This window comes from Hemiscyllium ocellatum, chromosome 5 (genome assembly GCF_020745735.1).
Source record: "Hemiscyllium ocellatum isolate sHemOce1 chromosome 5, sHemOce1.pat.X.cur, whole genome shotgun sequence".
Lineage (NCBI taxonomy): Eukaryota > Metazoa > Chordata > Chondrichthyes > Orectolobiformes > Hemiscylliidae > Hemiscyllium > Hemiscyllium ocellatum.
The window spans coordinates 71419899-71433753 of NC_083405.1; the positions used below are offsets into that span (position 1 = coordinate 71419899).

The 13855-nt window shown below is 38.7% G+C and overlaps 1 protein-coding gene across 1 annotated transcript in view; it reads left to right on the plus strand.

Annotated features, from left to right (window-relative positions):
- The window catches only part of pdia4 (protein disulfide isomerase family A, member 4), a 40133-nt gene extending 27519 nt beyond the window's left edge, over positions 1 to 12614 (plus strand). The window contains exons 4-10 of the mRNA XM_060825500.1: positions 2366 to 2504; positions 2772 to 2977; positions 5519 to 5677; positions 6356 to 6507; positions 6857 to 7013; positions 9460 to 9693; positions 11912 to 12614. Coding sequence (XP_060681483.1) covers positions 2366 to 2504; positions 2772 to 2977; positions 5519 to 5677; positions 6356 to 6507; positions 6857 to 7013; positions 9460 to 9693; positions 11912 to 12327 — 1463 coding nt within the window. The 3' untranslated portion in view covers positions 12328 to 12614. The remainder of the gene's footprint in view (positions 1 to 2365; positions 2505 to 2771; positions 2978 to 5518; positions 5678 to 6355; positions 6508 to 6856; positions 7014 to 9459; positions 9694 to 11911) is intronic.
- Positions 12615 to 13855: the final 1241 nt, after the last annotated feature.

Genomic DNA, 13855 nt, shown 5'->3' on the forward strand with positions numbered 1-13855 from the left:
CATCGACAACCACACACTGCCTTCTGTCCACCAGCCAATTCTGATTCCACATAGCCAAATTTCCCTGTATCCCATACTTCCTGACTTAATGAATGAGCCTACCATGGGGAACCTTATCAAATGCCTTGCTGAAGTCCATATACACCACATCCACTGCTCGACCTTCGTCTTGACACCTCCTCGGAGAACTCGGTAAGATTTGAGGCATGACCTGCCCCTCACAAAGCCATGCTGACTGCCTTTAATCACACTATGCTTTGCCAAATACTCATAATTCCTATCCCTCAGAATTCTTTCCAAAACTTTGACCACAGATGTAAGACTGACTGCTCTGTGATTGCCAGGGATTTGCCTATTGATTAGACTGATTAGACTTACAGTGTGGAAACAGGCCCTTCGGCCCAACAAGTCCACACCGACCCGCCGAAGCGCAACCCACCCATACCCCTACATTTACCCCTTACCTAACACTACGGGCAATTTAGCATGGCCAATTCACCTGTCCCGCACATCTTTGGACTGTGGGAGGAAACCGGAGCACCCGGAGGAAACCCACGCAGACACGGGGAGAACGTGCAAACTCCACACAGTCAGTCGCCTGAGGCGGGAATCGAACCCAGGTCCCTGGCGCTGTGAGGCTTTTACCCTTCTTGAAAAGAGAAACAACATTCGCCTCTCTCCAATCCTCCGGTACGACTCCCGTAGAGAGTGAGGAGGCAAATATCCTCCTTGCCAGCAGCTTAGCAACCTCCTTTCTCGTTTCACGGAATAGCCTGGGATAAATCTGATCTGGCCCTGGGGACTTATCAATCTTAATATTTTCCAAACTTTCCGCACATCAACTTCATCAATTTTTGTTCTGGTCAAGACAGTCTCCCAGTTCCTCAGTTTTCATTCACAACAAGTTCCCTTTCCTTGGTGAAAACTGAAGCAATAAAAGAAACTCATTTAGGGCTTCCCCTATCTGCTCAGATTCCACGCACAAGTTCCCTCCACTATCCCTGATCAGCCCTACCTTCTCCCTGATCATTCTCTTATTTCTCACATAGGAGTAAAATGCCTTTGGGTTCTCCCTAATTCTTCTTGCCAAGCTGTTTTCATGCCCTCTCCTGCCTCTCCTCAGTCCATTTCTGACCTCCTTTCCAACAAGCCTGTAATCCTCTAAAACTGTGCTAGATCTTTGCTTCCTCCACCTTGCGTACACTGGCTTTTTCTTTTTGACGAGAAGCTCCTCTGTTCTCATCATCCGAGGTTCCTTAATCTTACCCCTTCTTACCTGTCTCAGAAGAACAAATTTGTGCATCATTCGCAACAGCTGCTCCTTAAATAGTCTCCACATGTCTGTTGTGACCTTTCTATGGAACAATTGCTCCCAGTCTGAGATTCCCAACTCCTGTCTGATAGCGTCATAATTTCCTTTTCTCCAATTAAATATCTTCCCTCAGTAACTGGTTCTTTCACTCTCCAGGGCTATGCTAAATGTGTGGCAGTTGTGATCACTGTCACCAAAGTGCTCTCCCATTGTGAGATCTGACTCCCGTCCTGGCTCATTGCCAAGCACCAAATCCAAAATGGCCTCTCCCCTCATCAGTCTGTCTACATACTAAGTAAGGAAACCCTCCTGAACAGACCTGACAAAAACTGCTCCATCCAAACCATCTGCACTTAGGGGGTTCCAGTCAATATTGGGAAAGTTGAAATCACCCTTAACAACAACCCTGCTACTTCTGCATTTTTCCAGAATCTGCCTGCCTATGAGTTCTTCAATCTCTCTTACTCCTATTAGGTGGTCTGTAGAAAACCCCCAATGTGGTGGCTGTTCCTAACTTCCACCCATACTGACTCAGTAGACAAACCTTCCTTAACATCCTTTGTTTCTGTAGCTGTAATGCACTGTCTGATTAGCACTGCTATACCCTCTCCTGTTTTTCCACCTTCCCTGTTCTTTTTAAATGTTCTAAACTCTGGAACATCAAGCAACCATTCCTGCCCCTGTGAAACCCACGTCTCCATTATGGCCACAACATCGTAGCCCCAAGTACTGATCCATGCACTTTCCATCTTTCTGAAGATTAAATAACTGTAAAAATTCATTTTAAAGTGCAACAGTTAGCTAGCAAAGCATGCACCTTTTTATGAAATTTTGTTTTTGAATGGAATTGTGCATTTATTCACTTAAATGTCATCTTTAGATCTTTTTACAGCTATAGAATTGAGCACAATAATGGCTTACATAACATTTTTCACAACACAGCCTCACGTGGATCCTCCCAGTATCCTTAAGTAATTACATTTTTCAAGTGAGTATGTAATACTATTTTCCAACAATTATCCTTTTGTTCTAATATCATAAAACTTTCTGCAGACATTTTATCTAAAGTGAAAGAAGTAGCTTCCCCTGACTGGGCTCCTCCACCTGAAGCAACACTTGTGTTGACGGAAGATAATTTTGATGATGTGGTTAATAAAGCTGATATCATCCTCGTTGAGTTCTACGCTCCTTGGTCAGTGTACACGCTTTTCATGTTTTAAATTTTTCATGTATCTGAAAATTTGAGTGTTACCATTTTTTAAAATAAAATGTGCCACAAAACAGTGGAAATAGTAAAATAATGCCTTTTGCATGTCTGCAAAATAATCTGAGGTTCTGCATTGTCGAAAGAAATACTACCTTATGAAGCTTTCTAAAAGAACTGTGTGCATTTTAGTCTGTAGCTTGCACTTCTATTATGATTTTATGTATAATGCCAATTGTATTGACTTTGTTGCAGGTGTGGACACTGTAAAAAGCTTGCTCCACAGTATGAGGAAGCTGCCCAGGAACTTAGCAAGCGTCCAGTGCCGATTTTACTTGCTAAAGTAGATGCCACGACTGAAACAAAGCTTGCTAACAAGTATCAGGTCACTGGCTATCCTACCCTGAAAATTTTCCGCAAGGGTAAACCCTCTGAATATAATGGACCAAGGGATACATATGGTAATGTGGCATTTTATTGTCTGTTGAAAGCTGGTTCTTTTAAATAGTGAGGCTCTATAATGTTTTATTTTTAACAATTTGATGTTAGAATAAACCTGTGACTAATGCTCACTGAAGTAGGGCCATTGTTATAGAATGTTCTATGAATGTCCTTAAGTATCCATTCCAGCTTCCAGTTTACATTGAGCCCATTGCAGCAGATTATGAACATGAACAGGTTGGCCTCAATTTTTTTAAAAAAAGGAAAAGCATGTCCATGTATAGTGTCAGAAATTTCTGCCCTTCGTGTTCTTCTATTTCTTTGAACATAAAGATGAGAGAAATTTAAATGTGGAAATTTAGCAAACCGTTTGAGCAAATAATGTAATATATGATCACTAAAACGGGATTCATGGCTCTCTCTGATATGTTAGCTTGAATTGAGACTTGAGTAATGGACAGATAGCAGTAGATTTAAAGGGATTTGTTTTTTCAGGTTTGACAGGCTGAAAACAGTAGGTTACTTCAAAAATTTGTACTTGGCCACAGCAGTTTACAAACTTGCATGAAGGATTCTGTTTTGCTGTCTTGCCTTGATTCTCCCTAAGCTTGTTCCCTCTTTTCCCATTCCTGTATAATTTCGTGGAAGACTGCCTTTACTAGCCTAATTATATGATCCAGTATGGTTCAAATGTAGACTATCCAAACAGCCAGCTTTTCACTCATTTCTAGTTCTACCTCTGGTACAGACATGGACCATGACCACTGGATCCACCCCCTCTCACTGCAAGTAATATAGCCCAGGTATCCTGATACCTGGAGCTGGACATACAGCCAGAGCCAATTGGACTTTGTGCTGTTTATTATACTGTGCCCAATGGTCATTGTCAGTTAGTTCATTTACCCCATAGCCCTTGCTGTCATCCAAACAAGCTGGAAAAACCTGTGGGACTGTTCTTGATCTCTCCTTACTTGACTGATTAACAGTCATATGGCCCTGACTCTGACTATTGGCCAAATCAGATGACCCCCTCCTCTGGGGATGTCATTGCCCCCTGGAATAGTGTCTAGATTTATTGCCTTTTTCCTGGTGTGCCATAGCATCTGTGGCTAGGTGTCCTGCCCAGTGACTGAGCCAAAGCTCTGCAACTGTAGATAATCTGACTTTTAATAGTCATATTGAAAGCCCTTGATTAATCCATACCTTTTTAAGTGACAAGTCATTTCATACCTCAAACCTTTTTCCAATAATTTATCTACCACCAGGTTTAGGCCAACTGGTATGTAATTACTATCCTAGTTAATCCTCTTTCAACAAACTATGCCAGTTAACATACCAAAATGCCTTAGAGAGTCTGACTACCAATCTCGGATGCTTTTTTAATCTGGATTAATGCTTCATTCTATTTTCGGGGATGGTGAACACATCTCTATTTTCTGTCACTGCCTATGCCATCCAATTGTCTTGCTACTCTCTACAACTTTTGTGCTTTATCTTTCACTGAAAAGGGATGCAAAATACGAGATAAGAAAATGCCTGTTAATTGCAACTAGTAGTAAGCAGATGGTGGGCTTTAACTGAAGACTCCCTTGTGGACCTATGAATTAAAAATCCACTGACATTCTGGGTTATGTGGTGGTGTGTTTGCATCACCCTACAAGTAAGGTACATAAGTCACTCCAAAACTATTATTCAATACCTGGTGCAGTGGAATATAACAATACCTGACTTTTCAGCTTTCACACACTAGTTACTTTTCTGTTTTCAGAGACCCTGCTTTCTAAGTTATGCTTCTTTGCACTTTACATACTTGTAGACCGCCTTTGGTTTTCTGCTTTTTTAAAATTCGTCAATATTTTGTCAAACGTTACTTTTGCTAATTTTCTTTTTCATTTCACCCCTTCACTGTCATTGAGCTCTCGCATCTGACACTTTTTTTTTCCCCTTTTGCTTATCCCACTTCCTATGCTCGTTTGATAGCTGATAGGGTGGGGACTCTCAAAAGCAAAACCAGCCCTGTTTATTGATATGTATTCTGAAGTCCCTCAGAATCTTCCTCCTTTAATGTCACCTGCTTTTCTGTCACTTTGACTATCAAGGAATTGTTTTCGGTCAACTTGTGCAAGGTCACATCTCTGCCCATTAGAAGTTTCTCTTTACCCACTTTAGGAGAGCAGGAGGAGAAATCTCCCATCATAATGCTATCAAACTGATCTCCTTTCGCCTGTACAAATTAATTGCCTAAAACCAAGCCCAGATTAATGTCTTTTAGTTTGCTAATAATTAGCTTGCTTAAAATAAAATTCACAGCAGTTTAAGCATTTACTGATTCCATTGTCCATTGACTTACTAAAGTGCTCATTTTTGTGGGGTTATACATAGTATTCTACCAAACAAATGTTTCCTACATGTTTTGTGAATTAAGCTCCAGGAAAGTCTGTTTCCCTTACAAGGGAAGAAATTGTTGAGAGTTACAATACTGTGTAATGTGTAAGTTCTGTATGTTACAGTATGTGGTGTTGTCTTAATAAAAGTCATGCTTCTCATTTTTATTTACTCAGGTATTATTGAATATATGATTGAACAATCTGGCCCACCTTCCAAACAAATTCAAGCTCTTAAACAAGTTCAAGAATTCCTTAAGGATGGTGATGATGTCATAATTATAGGCATTTTTAATAGTGAGCAAGATCCAGCTTATAACATTTATCAAGATGCATGTGAGTAATTTATAATGCTGTACTAGATAATCATACAGGCTGTGGTTTTAGCCTCTGGCCTGGTTTGTGTATCCAGTTCGAAAATTCATTGATCCTTATGCAGAATAAGCTTCAAAGCTGTTGTTTTCATGCAGGTTCATTGGCTTGGTCTGCCATTGCATTTTGTATTTTAAAACATATCATTTGTGTTTGAGCCAGATGTGTGATTTTTGTGCATCCTCTTTAGCATGCCTTCTTTTGAAGTGCCAATAGCAATGGAATAAATAGGCAGAGGACTAGAATTTCAAGTGGCTTTCATGTTGCACAATGGCAAAAAGAATCCTACTGCAGACTAATTTTATCGGTTTGAAATTGTCTTTGGCTCTCCAATTAATATTTTGTAATGGAGCTAGTGAAGTCCATGCAGGGCAAGTTGTGTAATTGATTGGGAGTAATGAACAAAAATCTATACCCAAGAGACTTCAGGTGATTACAAGAAAATGTACTACTCGAATCAAATTTAGAATATTAATATTAATTCTGCCTGTTATTAACAAAAAGAAGTCTGTGATCAAGATGACTTTCTTCTGGCCATTGGTAGTTTAGCAGGTCTAACAAGTGGCTGGTCATATTCTTGCAGTGAATGTCATGAGTTCTGTTGGGATGCATGTGTAATAACTTTTTTTTTAAAATTTTTAGGTAACTCTATCAGAGATGACTATAGATTGCATCACACCTTCAGCAATGAAATACAGGACTTCTTAAAAGCATCACCAGGACAGCTACTTATGATGCAACCTGAAAAATTTAATTCTGCATATGAGCCCAAAGTGCATACTTTGACAATCAAGGTATGTGCTTTCCTCCAATTTGTTGCCTCTCATAGTCCTGAATTTGTCATGAATGCTGGTTCTAGATATTAAATTCCTAATGCTCCAGGCTGCCCACATCCTCCCATATACTCAAATCCTCTTCATCATTTCATGGCATTTAACTTTTTTAGTTGAAGGTGACAGAATCCTAAAGTTGAGATTTTCTGGTGCCTTTAAATCAGTGTCTCAAGATTAAGTACTGCCTTCACTATCTTCACATTGCCTCATCCTAAAATTTATTCCAAGAGTGTAGTTGAAATATTTAATCTTGTTGCCTTATGAATTAATACTCATTTATGCAAATTTATTCACAAATTATCATTTGCAGGACTCGTTACCTCCTTCTGAAGTGACAGATTTTATTACAAATAATGCTTTGCCTTTAGTTGGGCATCGTAAGCAAAGCAATGATGCAAAACGATACAGCAAACGTCCGTTGGTGGTAGTGTATTATGGCGTGGACTTCAGTTTTGATTATCGTGTGGGTAAGTGTTATGCACATTATTCTAAAACAAATCTAAGAGTAACTTACATTTGTCTTATGATTTTACTCCACATCTGACCTTATTCCAAATGTTTACAAGTTGCAATCAGTTTGACACAATAGAATCATGCAACACAAAAGTAACCCTTCAGCCAATTAAGTCTGCATCAACAAAAAGTGACTTCCATTTTTCACTACTTGACCTGTAGCTTGAATGTTATGAGATATCAAGTGCTCATCTAATTCCTTTTTTTTTTCCCCAGAAAGGATCTGAGGTTTTCTGTTTGTTACCCTTGGGAGTATTCTGAAATTTCTCCACCCTCTGGGTGAAAAAACATTTCCTTAAATCCTCTCTAAATATATATCTAGCTTTGCTCTTCAGAATAAAGTCCAGCATTGCACTGTCCCTTCATTGGAGTTGTTTTTTAAAAAAAACTGACCTGAATACATTTCAAGAAATCTGTCCGTTTTACATCATGACTGTTCCAATTAATGTTAGGGATGTTAAAAATTAGAGGTTCACTATAGGGATTTCATGTGCCTCAGTGAATTGTTTATATACATATTGCCTTCTTTTCTATTGCCTGCGGTTTGCTTGTTTGGGGGTCTGTACTACACTCCCAGCTGGGTGATTGTCTTTTGTTCCTAAACTCCACCGACACAGCCTCGTTTCAAGACAATATCCCGAGCTAGTTCCTTGTGGACATGCCCTATACAGATCAGAAATACCTCCAGTTCAATTACTCTTCTGAATGCTGGATGAGTATACTACAATTTTGTCTCTTAGCCTTCCTGAGCCAATTCATGTGAATACATAAATATATCCCACTGTTGGAGTAAGACCTAGGTTAAACTTGCCTTTGACCCACACAGACAAAAGACTGTCAGGTCATTTGTCAAATTTTACAGTTCTTGATTTTCTTATCCTTGGTTTGTGTTGCAGTTACATAGTTAGATTAGCAAGCTTTTGTGTTTCAAAAATTAAAATCATTTATTCACTCTCAACCTGCCCAGAAAAAATTCCGTGTATCATCCCTCGCCTCTCCTGCACAAAGAATAGAGGCTAATGAAATTAAAATTGTTAGTTTGTGATTATCTCAGTTGCTTTTGTGGCAAGCTGTAGTTTATTAAATTTTAAACCAGGATCTTGTAAAGTGAATAGTTTTCAGTGCGCTGTGATTTTTTTTGTAACAGCACTTAATTTTCAGATTAACTCTAAATTTGTAACAGGTCACGGGAGTCTGTTGGTTTCTTCCAGAGCAAGATATTGCTTGATAACTTGCAGCTAATTTGATTTATTTTTTCTAGAATTCTTGTTTTTTAGCAAAACAATTTACTAGTATTTAAAAATAGGCAGTGGGATCATGGCCCCGCAGCTCGTGATTTCCTTCAAATACAAAGCGAAAGTGGTTTCAAATTCAAAGTGAAGGTGGGTTCCTGAGTTTTTAAGAGTTTTCAGAGTAATTTTGGATTAGGGTGGCCATCATGCTGCCATGACAGGTTGTCACAATTGGTCTTAACACTGATTTTTGCTGCTGTTTCCAAGAAATCTGATTTTTCCTAGTCATAGTAGATCTCTGCTTCCTTCTCCCTGACCCTCTGAATTGTGACCTCTCCCCATGTTCAGTCCATCCTCACAACAAACTCCCTTTGCCTTGCCCCACTGCCCTTTCCTGTACCTGTATTTCTGAACAAGATTCAGTTCCTGTCGGATCTTCCCAGGATTATCTAAGTGTGTGGTCTCCATGGTACAGAAGTGCTAGGCTAGGGGTATTGTAATCTATCTATTTTTCTTTTTGGAATATTCCTGCTTTTCTTTCCTGAACAGAGAGGTCTTTTGAATGATGACAGGCAGGTAGAGCAACTCCTTCATTCATCTTTGCAAAAACATTGTGCATTATAACAATCACTGATCAACACTTCTGTGCCATCAGAGCTTGCTTTCATAAATCTGGAGTTTTGAATTGGATCTGAAACTTGAATGGGGACCACAAGTTCAGGAAAGTGAATTGGTGTGGTGGGGAGTCAGCAAGTACAAGGGCTAGCAAAAGGCAGGCATGGACAAAGCTAGCAAGTTGAGAGCTAATGGGGTAGCTCCAAATAGTATCAAATGTATCATTGAGCATTGAAATGATTTTCATAAAAGTTACAGACCCGATTTGCTTTCTTTTAAATGAGAACAAAGTTAAGTTGATTTTTAAACAGGGATTTACTGTACTTTTACCCACATCCTCATTTACCCATTCTTGTCCTTCCACAACTCTTGCTGCTCCCACTGTTCCTTTCGGGCATTTTTCTCAGTGCGTTTATATTTTTTAAAAAGCAACAAAAATGTTGGCTGGTGCATTTGTTTGGGAGTATCAAATATGACAACTTTTCCATTTGTGTACTTAACTCAAAATGCTGAATACTGACTATTAACTTTTGTATGTTGCTTGTAATTCCAGCTACACAGTACTGGCGGAAGAAAGTATTAGAAGTAGCTAAGGATTTTCCTGAGTATACTTTTGCCATTGCTGATGAAGAGGATTATTCATCAGAACTAAATAGCCTGGGTTTGGCAGACAGTGGTGAAGAAGTGAATGCAGCAATTCTCGATGTAGCTGGCAAGAAGTATACAATGGAACCAGAAGAATTTGATTCTGATACACTGAGAGAATTTGTGATGGCATTTAAGAAAGGTATGATCACTTTAAAATGTAACTACTATGAAGAAAATTAAATGATCTAATTTATGTTTAGTTTGAGGATACTTGTTGAATTCAGGACATTTCTCTCTAAACAAACAAGTTCAGAAATAACGGTGTTGTAGAACACTGGGGCCTTGGGGTTCAGATACATGATTCTTTGAAGTTTGTGTCACATACAGACTGGTGGTTAAAAGAGCATTTGGTACTCTTGCCTTCATTACTCAGTCATTTGAATATAGGAGTTGGGAACTCGTGTTGCGGTAGTACAAGACATTGAGGCGTCTTCTGGAATACTGTGTTCGGTTCTAGCCACCCAGTTACAAGATGGATTTTAATCTGGAGAAATGCAGAAAAAATTTACCAGGATGTTGTTGGGTATAGAAGGTTTAAGTAATAAGGAAAGGCTGGGACTTCTTTCACTGGAGTGTAGGAGGTTGAAAGGTGACCTGATGAAGTTTATATAATAATGAGTATAGATAGAGTTAATGGTAGTTGCCTTTTCCCAAGGATGGGGGATTTCAAGGCTAGAGAGGAGAGAGGTTTCAAAAAAAAGAAGCAAGAGGCAGATTCTTTTTTTTGAGGGTGATTTGCATGTGGAGTGAATTTTGAGGAAGTGGATGTGGGTACATTTACAATATTTAAAAGACATTTGTATTAGTACATGGAACGGCTTTGGAGGGATAAGAGCCAGGAGCAGGCATGTGGGATAGTTTAATTTGGTATTATATTTGGCATGGACTAGTTGGATCAAGGGGTCTGGTTCCATGCTGTATAATTCGGACTCTATTTCAAAAAGGTTAGAGTGTGATCAAGTATGAGTACTAACTTTGGAATTGGATGTAGGGGGAATCTCCCAGATGAGTTTTCTCAAACAATGATTTGAATGACCAGACTCTGACTTAAACTTTTAAAACTGCACATTGGTTAAGGCATCTAGTTGACAAACTTATGGCATTGAAAGTTATGCCCATCAAATATAAGCTAACCATTAGCAGGAAACTGATTTAGCAGTTGGAATTTGGGTGGGAGTCCTCATTTAAAAATAGGTGGATTTTGCTGACCAGTGTGGAGGAGGCCACAAGATGCGGATTCTCACTTGAAATTTCATACTATTGTAGCTGCATTTTTGTCCATTCATTTAATGTCTACGTGTGCAATATCTGTCAACATCCCTGGTTACATTATCAAGACGTCTTGTCCCTGGAAAAGCACAGCAGGTCAGACAGCATCCGATGAGCAGGAGAATCAACAGTCTTCATCAGGAATTATGTTCAAAACGTTGACTCTCCTACTCATCGGATGCTGCCTGACTGTACGTTTCCAGCCCCATACTTTTTGACTCTGATCTGTAGTCCTCACCATCTCTGGTTATATTCCCACCTAACTTTGTATCACTCAGAAATTTCAATATATTATTCAATCTCTTGTCAAATAAAGCATGAGGTAAGGTAGCAGAAGTAGGCCATTGGCTCACTGAGACTGCTCCATCATGCAATGAGATTATGACTATTCTCACAATCCTCAACTCCACTTCCCCACCTTTTTTCCCAAAACACTTTATCCCTTCATCCTCAAAATCTTAATGTAAATTGTAAATAAGGCTCCAACACTCATGTTTGTGGCACTTAAGCAGTAAGCTTGTAGTATCTTCAATCACAAGATGTGGGCATTGCTGAATGCCAGCATTTGTCTTTTGTTCTATTGTTCTGTTTTCTCTTGTATTTGGTAACGTCTACTCTGCTGGGACAGATCGAAAATCTGGGAAGTTTGGGAAAACCTAACTCGTGCAACCATTAGCTCTTCAACCATCTCTATTAGAACCTTTTAGGATGTAGGCGATCAGGTTATGGAAATTTGTGACTGCTTTTTTCATTGGATCTTCTCCAGCACTTTGTTTCCATCTGTTCATGTTTTTCTCATTTTTCTCTTTTGGAGCCTCTTGTCCATCTTTCAGTTCCCAGCAAGTGTGCCTCATCATGCTTTTTAAAATTATATTGAACATCTATTTGTTGTTTTTAAAGGAAGAGTTTAACCCTACTTCATCAAACTTTTTGACACCCTGATATTTGTATTGCTTTTCCTTGCACCTCTGAAGTGCCTTGAGATTTTTCTATTAACTTGCTGTAAATATGCTGAATAACTAGTTCTGAATTATTTTGTGCATTAAGGGCTGCAGGTATTCACAAATTCCTTGCCTATCTTTTAACAGGTAAATTAAAGCCAATTGTCAAGTCACAGCCAGTTCCAAAGAGTAACAAAGGACCAGTAAAAGTGGTGGTGGGCAAAACATTTTCTGAAATAGTTATGGACAAAAAGAAAGATGTCCTGATAGAATTCTATGCACCATGGTGTGGACATTGCAAAAAACTGGAGCCAGTGTATTTAGAACTTGGAAAGAAGTATAAAAATGAAGAAAACCTAATCATTGCAAAGATGGATGCAACAGCAAATGACGTACCAAATGATAAGTACAAAACAGAGGGATTTCCTACCATCTATTTTGCTCCAAGTAATAATAAAGACAATCCTATTCAATATGATAAGGGTGACCGAGACCTTGAATCTTTGAGCAATTTTGTGGAAGAACATGCAACCAAACTATCAAGAAGAAAAGATGAACTATAACGAGTCTTTGCTACTTTATTCACTTATAGGGAACCTCGGAAGCTTCCAACCATGCAGTTTGGGTTTAAGGTGAAATGACCAGTTTCGAAATCTTAATACCTAAAAATAAATCACTGGGATAAGAGATTGAACTTTTGCCTGCCGAGAAATTTTGTTTCTACCTGTATGATTGAGGTATTTACCTAGAATGTGTGAAATCACTGTTTTGTGAAGTTTGTATGGTTTGTCATTCGATTTATATTTTGGTTTAAAAAAAGCCTTCCAATAAAGACAACCTAAGGAATTTATTTTTGGAAGATTTTTTCTCTAACCTCTTAATCGAACTGTTGACAGCAAGTTTGCTTCTGGCATTGGGTATGAAGTCAAAGGCATAATGTCTACCATTTTGGGAAATCATGTATTGTGAACAATTCTCTTTATTTTCTCCTTCTGCCTTTTTCCAGGCTCTCCCTTCCAGCTTCTTGAAGGTCTCAGGATAAGACCGATGCAGTACTCTTAGATTGTCACTGGAAGTTCATCTGAATTTTAACTCTTCAATTCAAAGTCACTATGGGAATGTGCCTGTTCCAGATTCTGGCCTTGTCTGTGCCCTGCAGTAGTTACAGCAAAATAAGCAATACATAGGAAACAAAGTGAGCACAATGTATTAGATTCTGAAAAGGTTTCTGAAATTCTCCTCTTCTGTTGTGCCATTTCTGTTCCATTTTTAAAACTATGCAGTGCAGTGACTCTTAAATAATCTACAGCAAAAATTACCATTGTATACAATGCCACATGTTTCTAATCCCAATTTTAGGCTTAATTGTGCAGGATGAAAACAAAAAGGAACTTAATTTATCAAGCTCCTTTCATTTCTTGGACACCAAATATTTTAATATTGTTGTGAGTGTTAGTGTTGTGACATTTTTACAAAGGTTTTTGTTAAAGTCTGCCAAATGTTTCATCTTCAACAAAATTCTATTGAGTAAAATTACAACTCAAACTCCTGGTGATGAATTATCAAATTAGAAGTGAGTTATCTGCCTTTCAGTTCTAAAATCAGAAGGCCAAGAGGCAAAATTGAAAATGATACTCTTTGTGAGTGAGTGTAGAAAACAAGCAATGGTATTTAAATGTTTTTGTTAGCTTGTTTTGTCTCATTTTGATGACATCAGCACAAAAGTGACATAAGTGACAAAAGTGACCATATCCACATTTCTTTGCAAAACCCATTTTAATTTCTTGGATCAGGAGAAATGTTACATTTCTGGTCAAGAGGTAATTGAAACATCCAAACCCAAAGGGAAGAAAAAAAAACAAGAACTGTCCAGATAATGAGAAGCAACTGGCCTTTGGATGTTCATGAACAGGGGATGCAGCTTGCCTCTTCCCTGAATGTCCCATCCTGAGAAGTTGGCAACACTGGTTAAAAATTAAGTGAAAATGCCATTTTCAGACAAAACATCCAGCTCTTGAAAACCTTTGTTTGCAATACTTAATGCTTGAAAGTAGGAAACATGAAGTAGATCCACTGTCTCGTGTGTGCAGG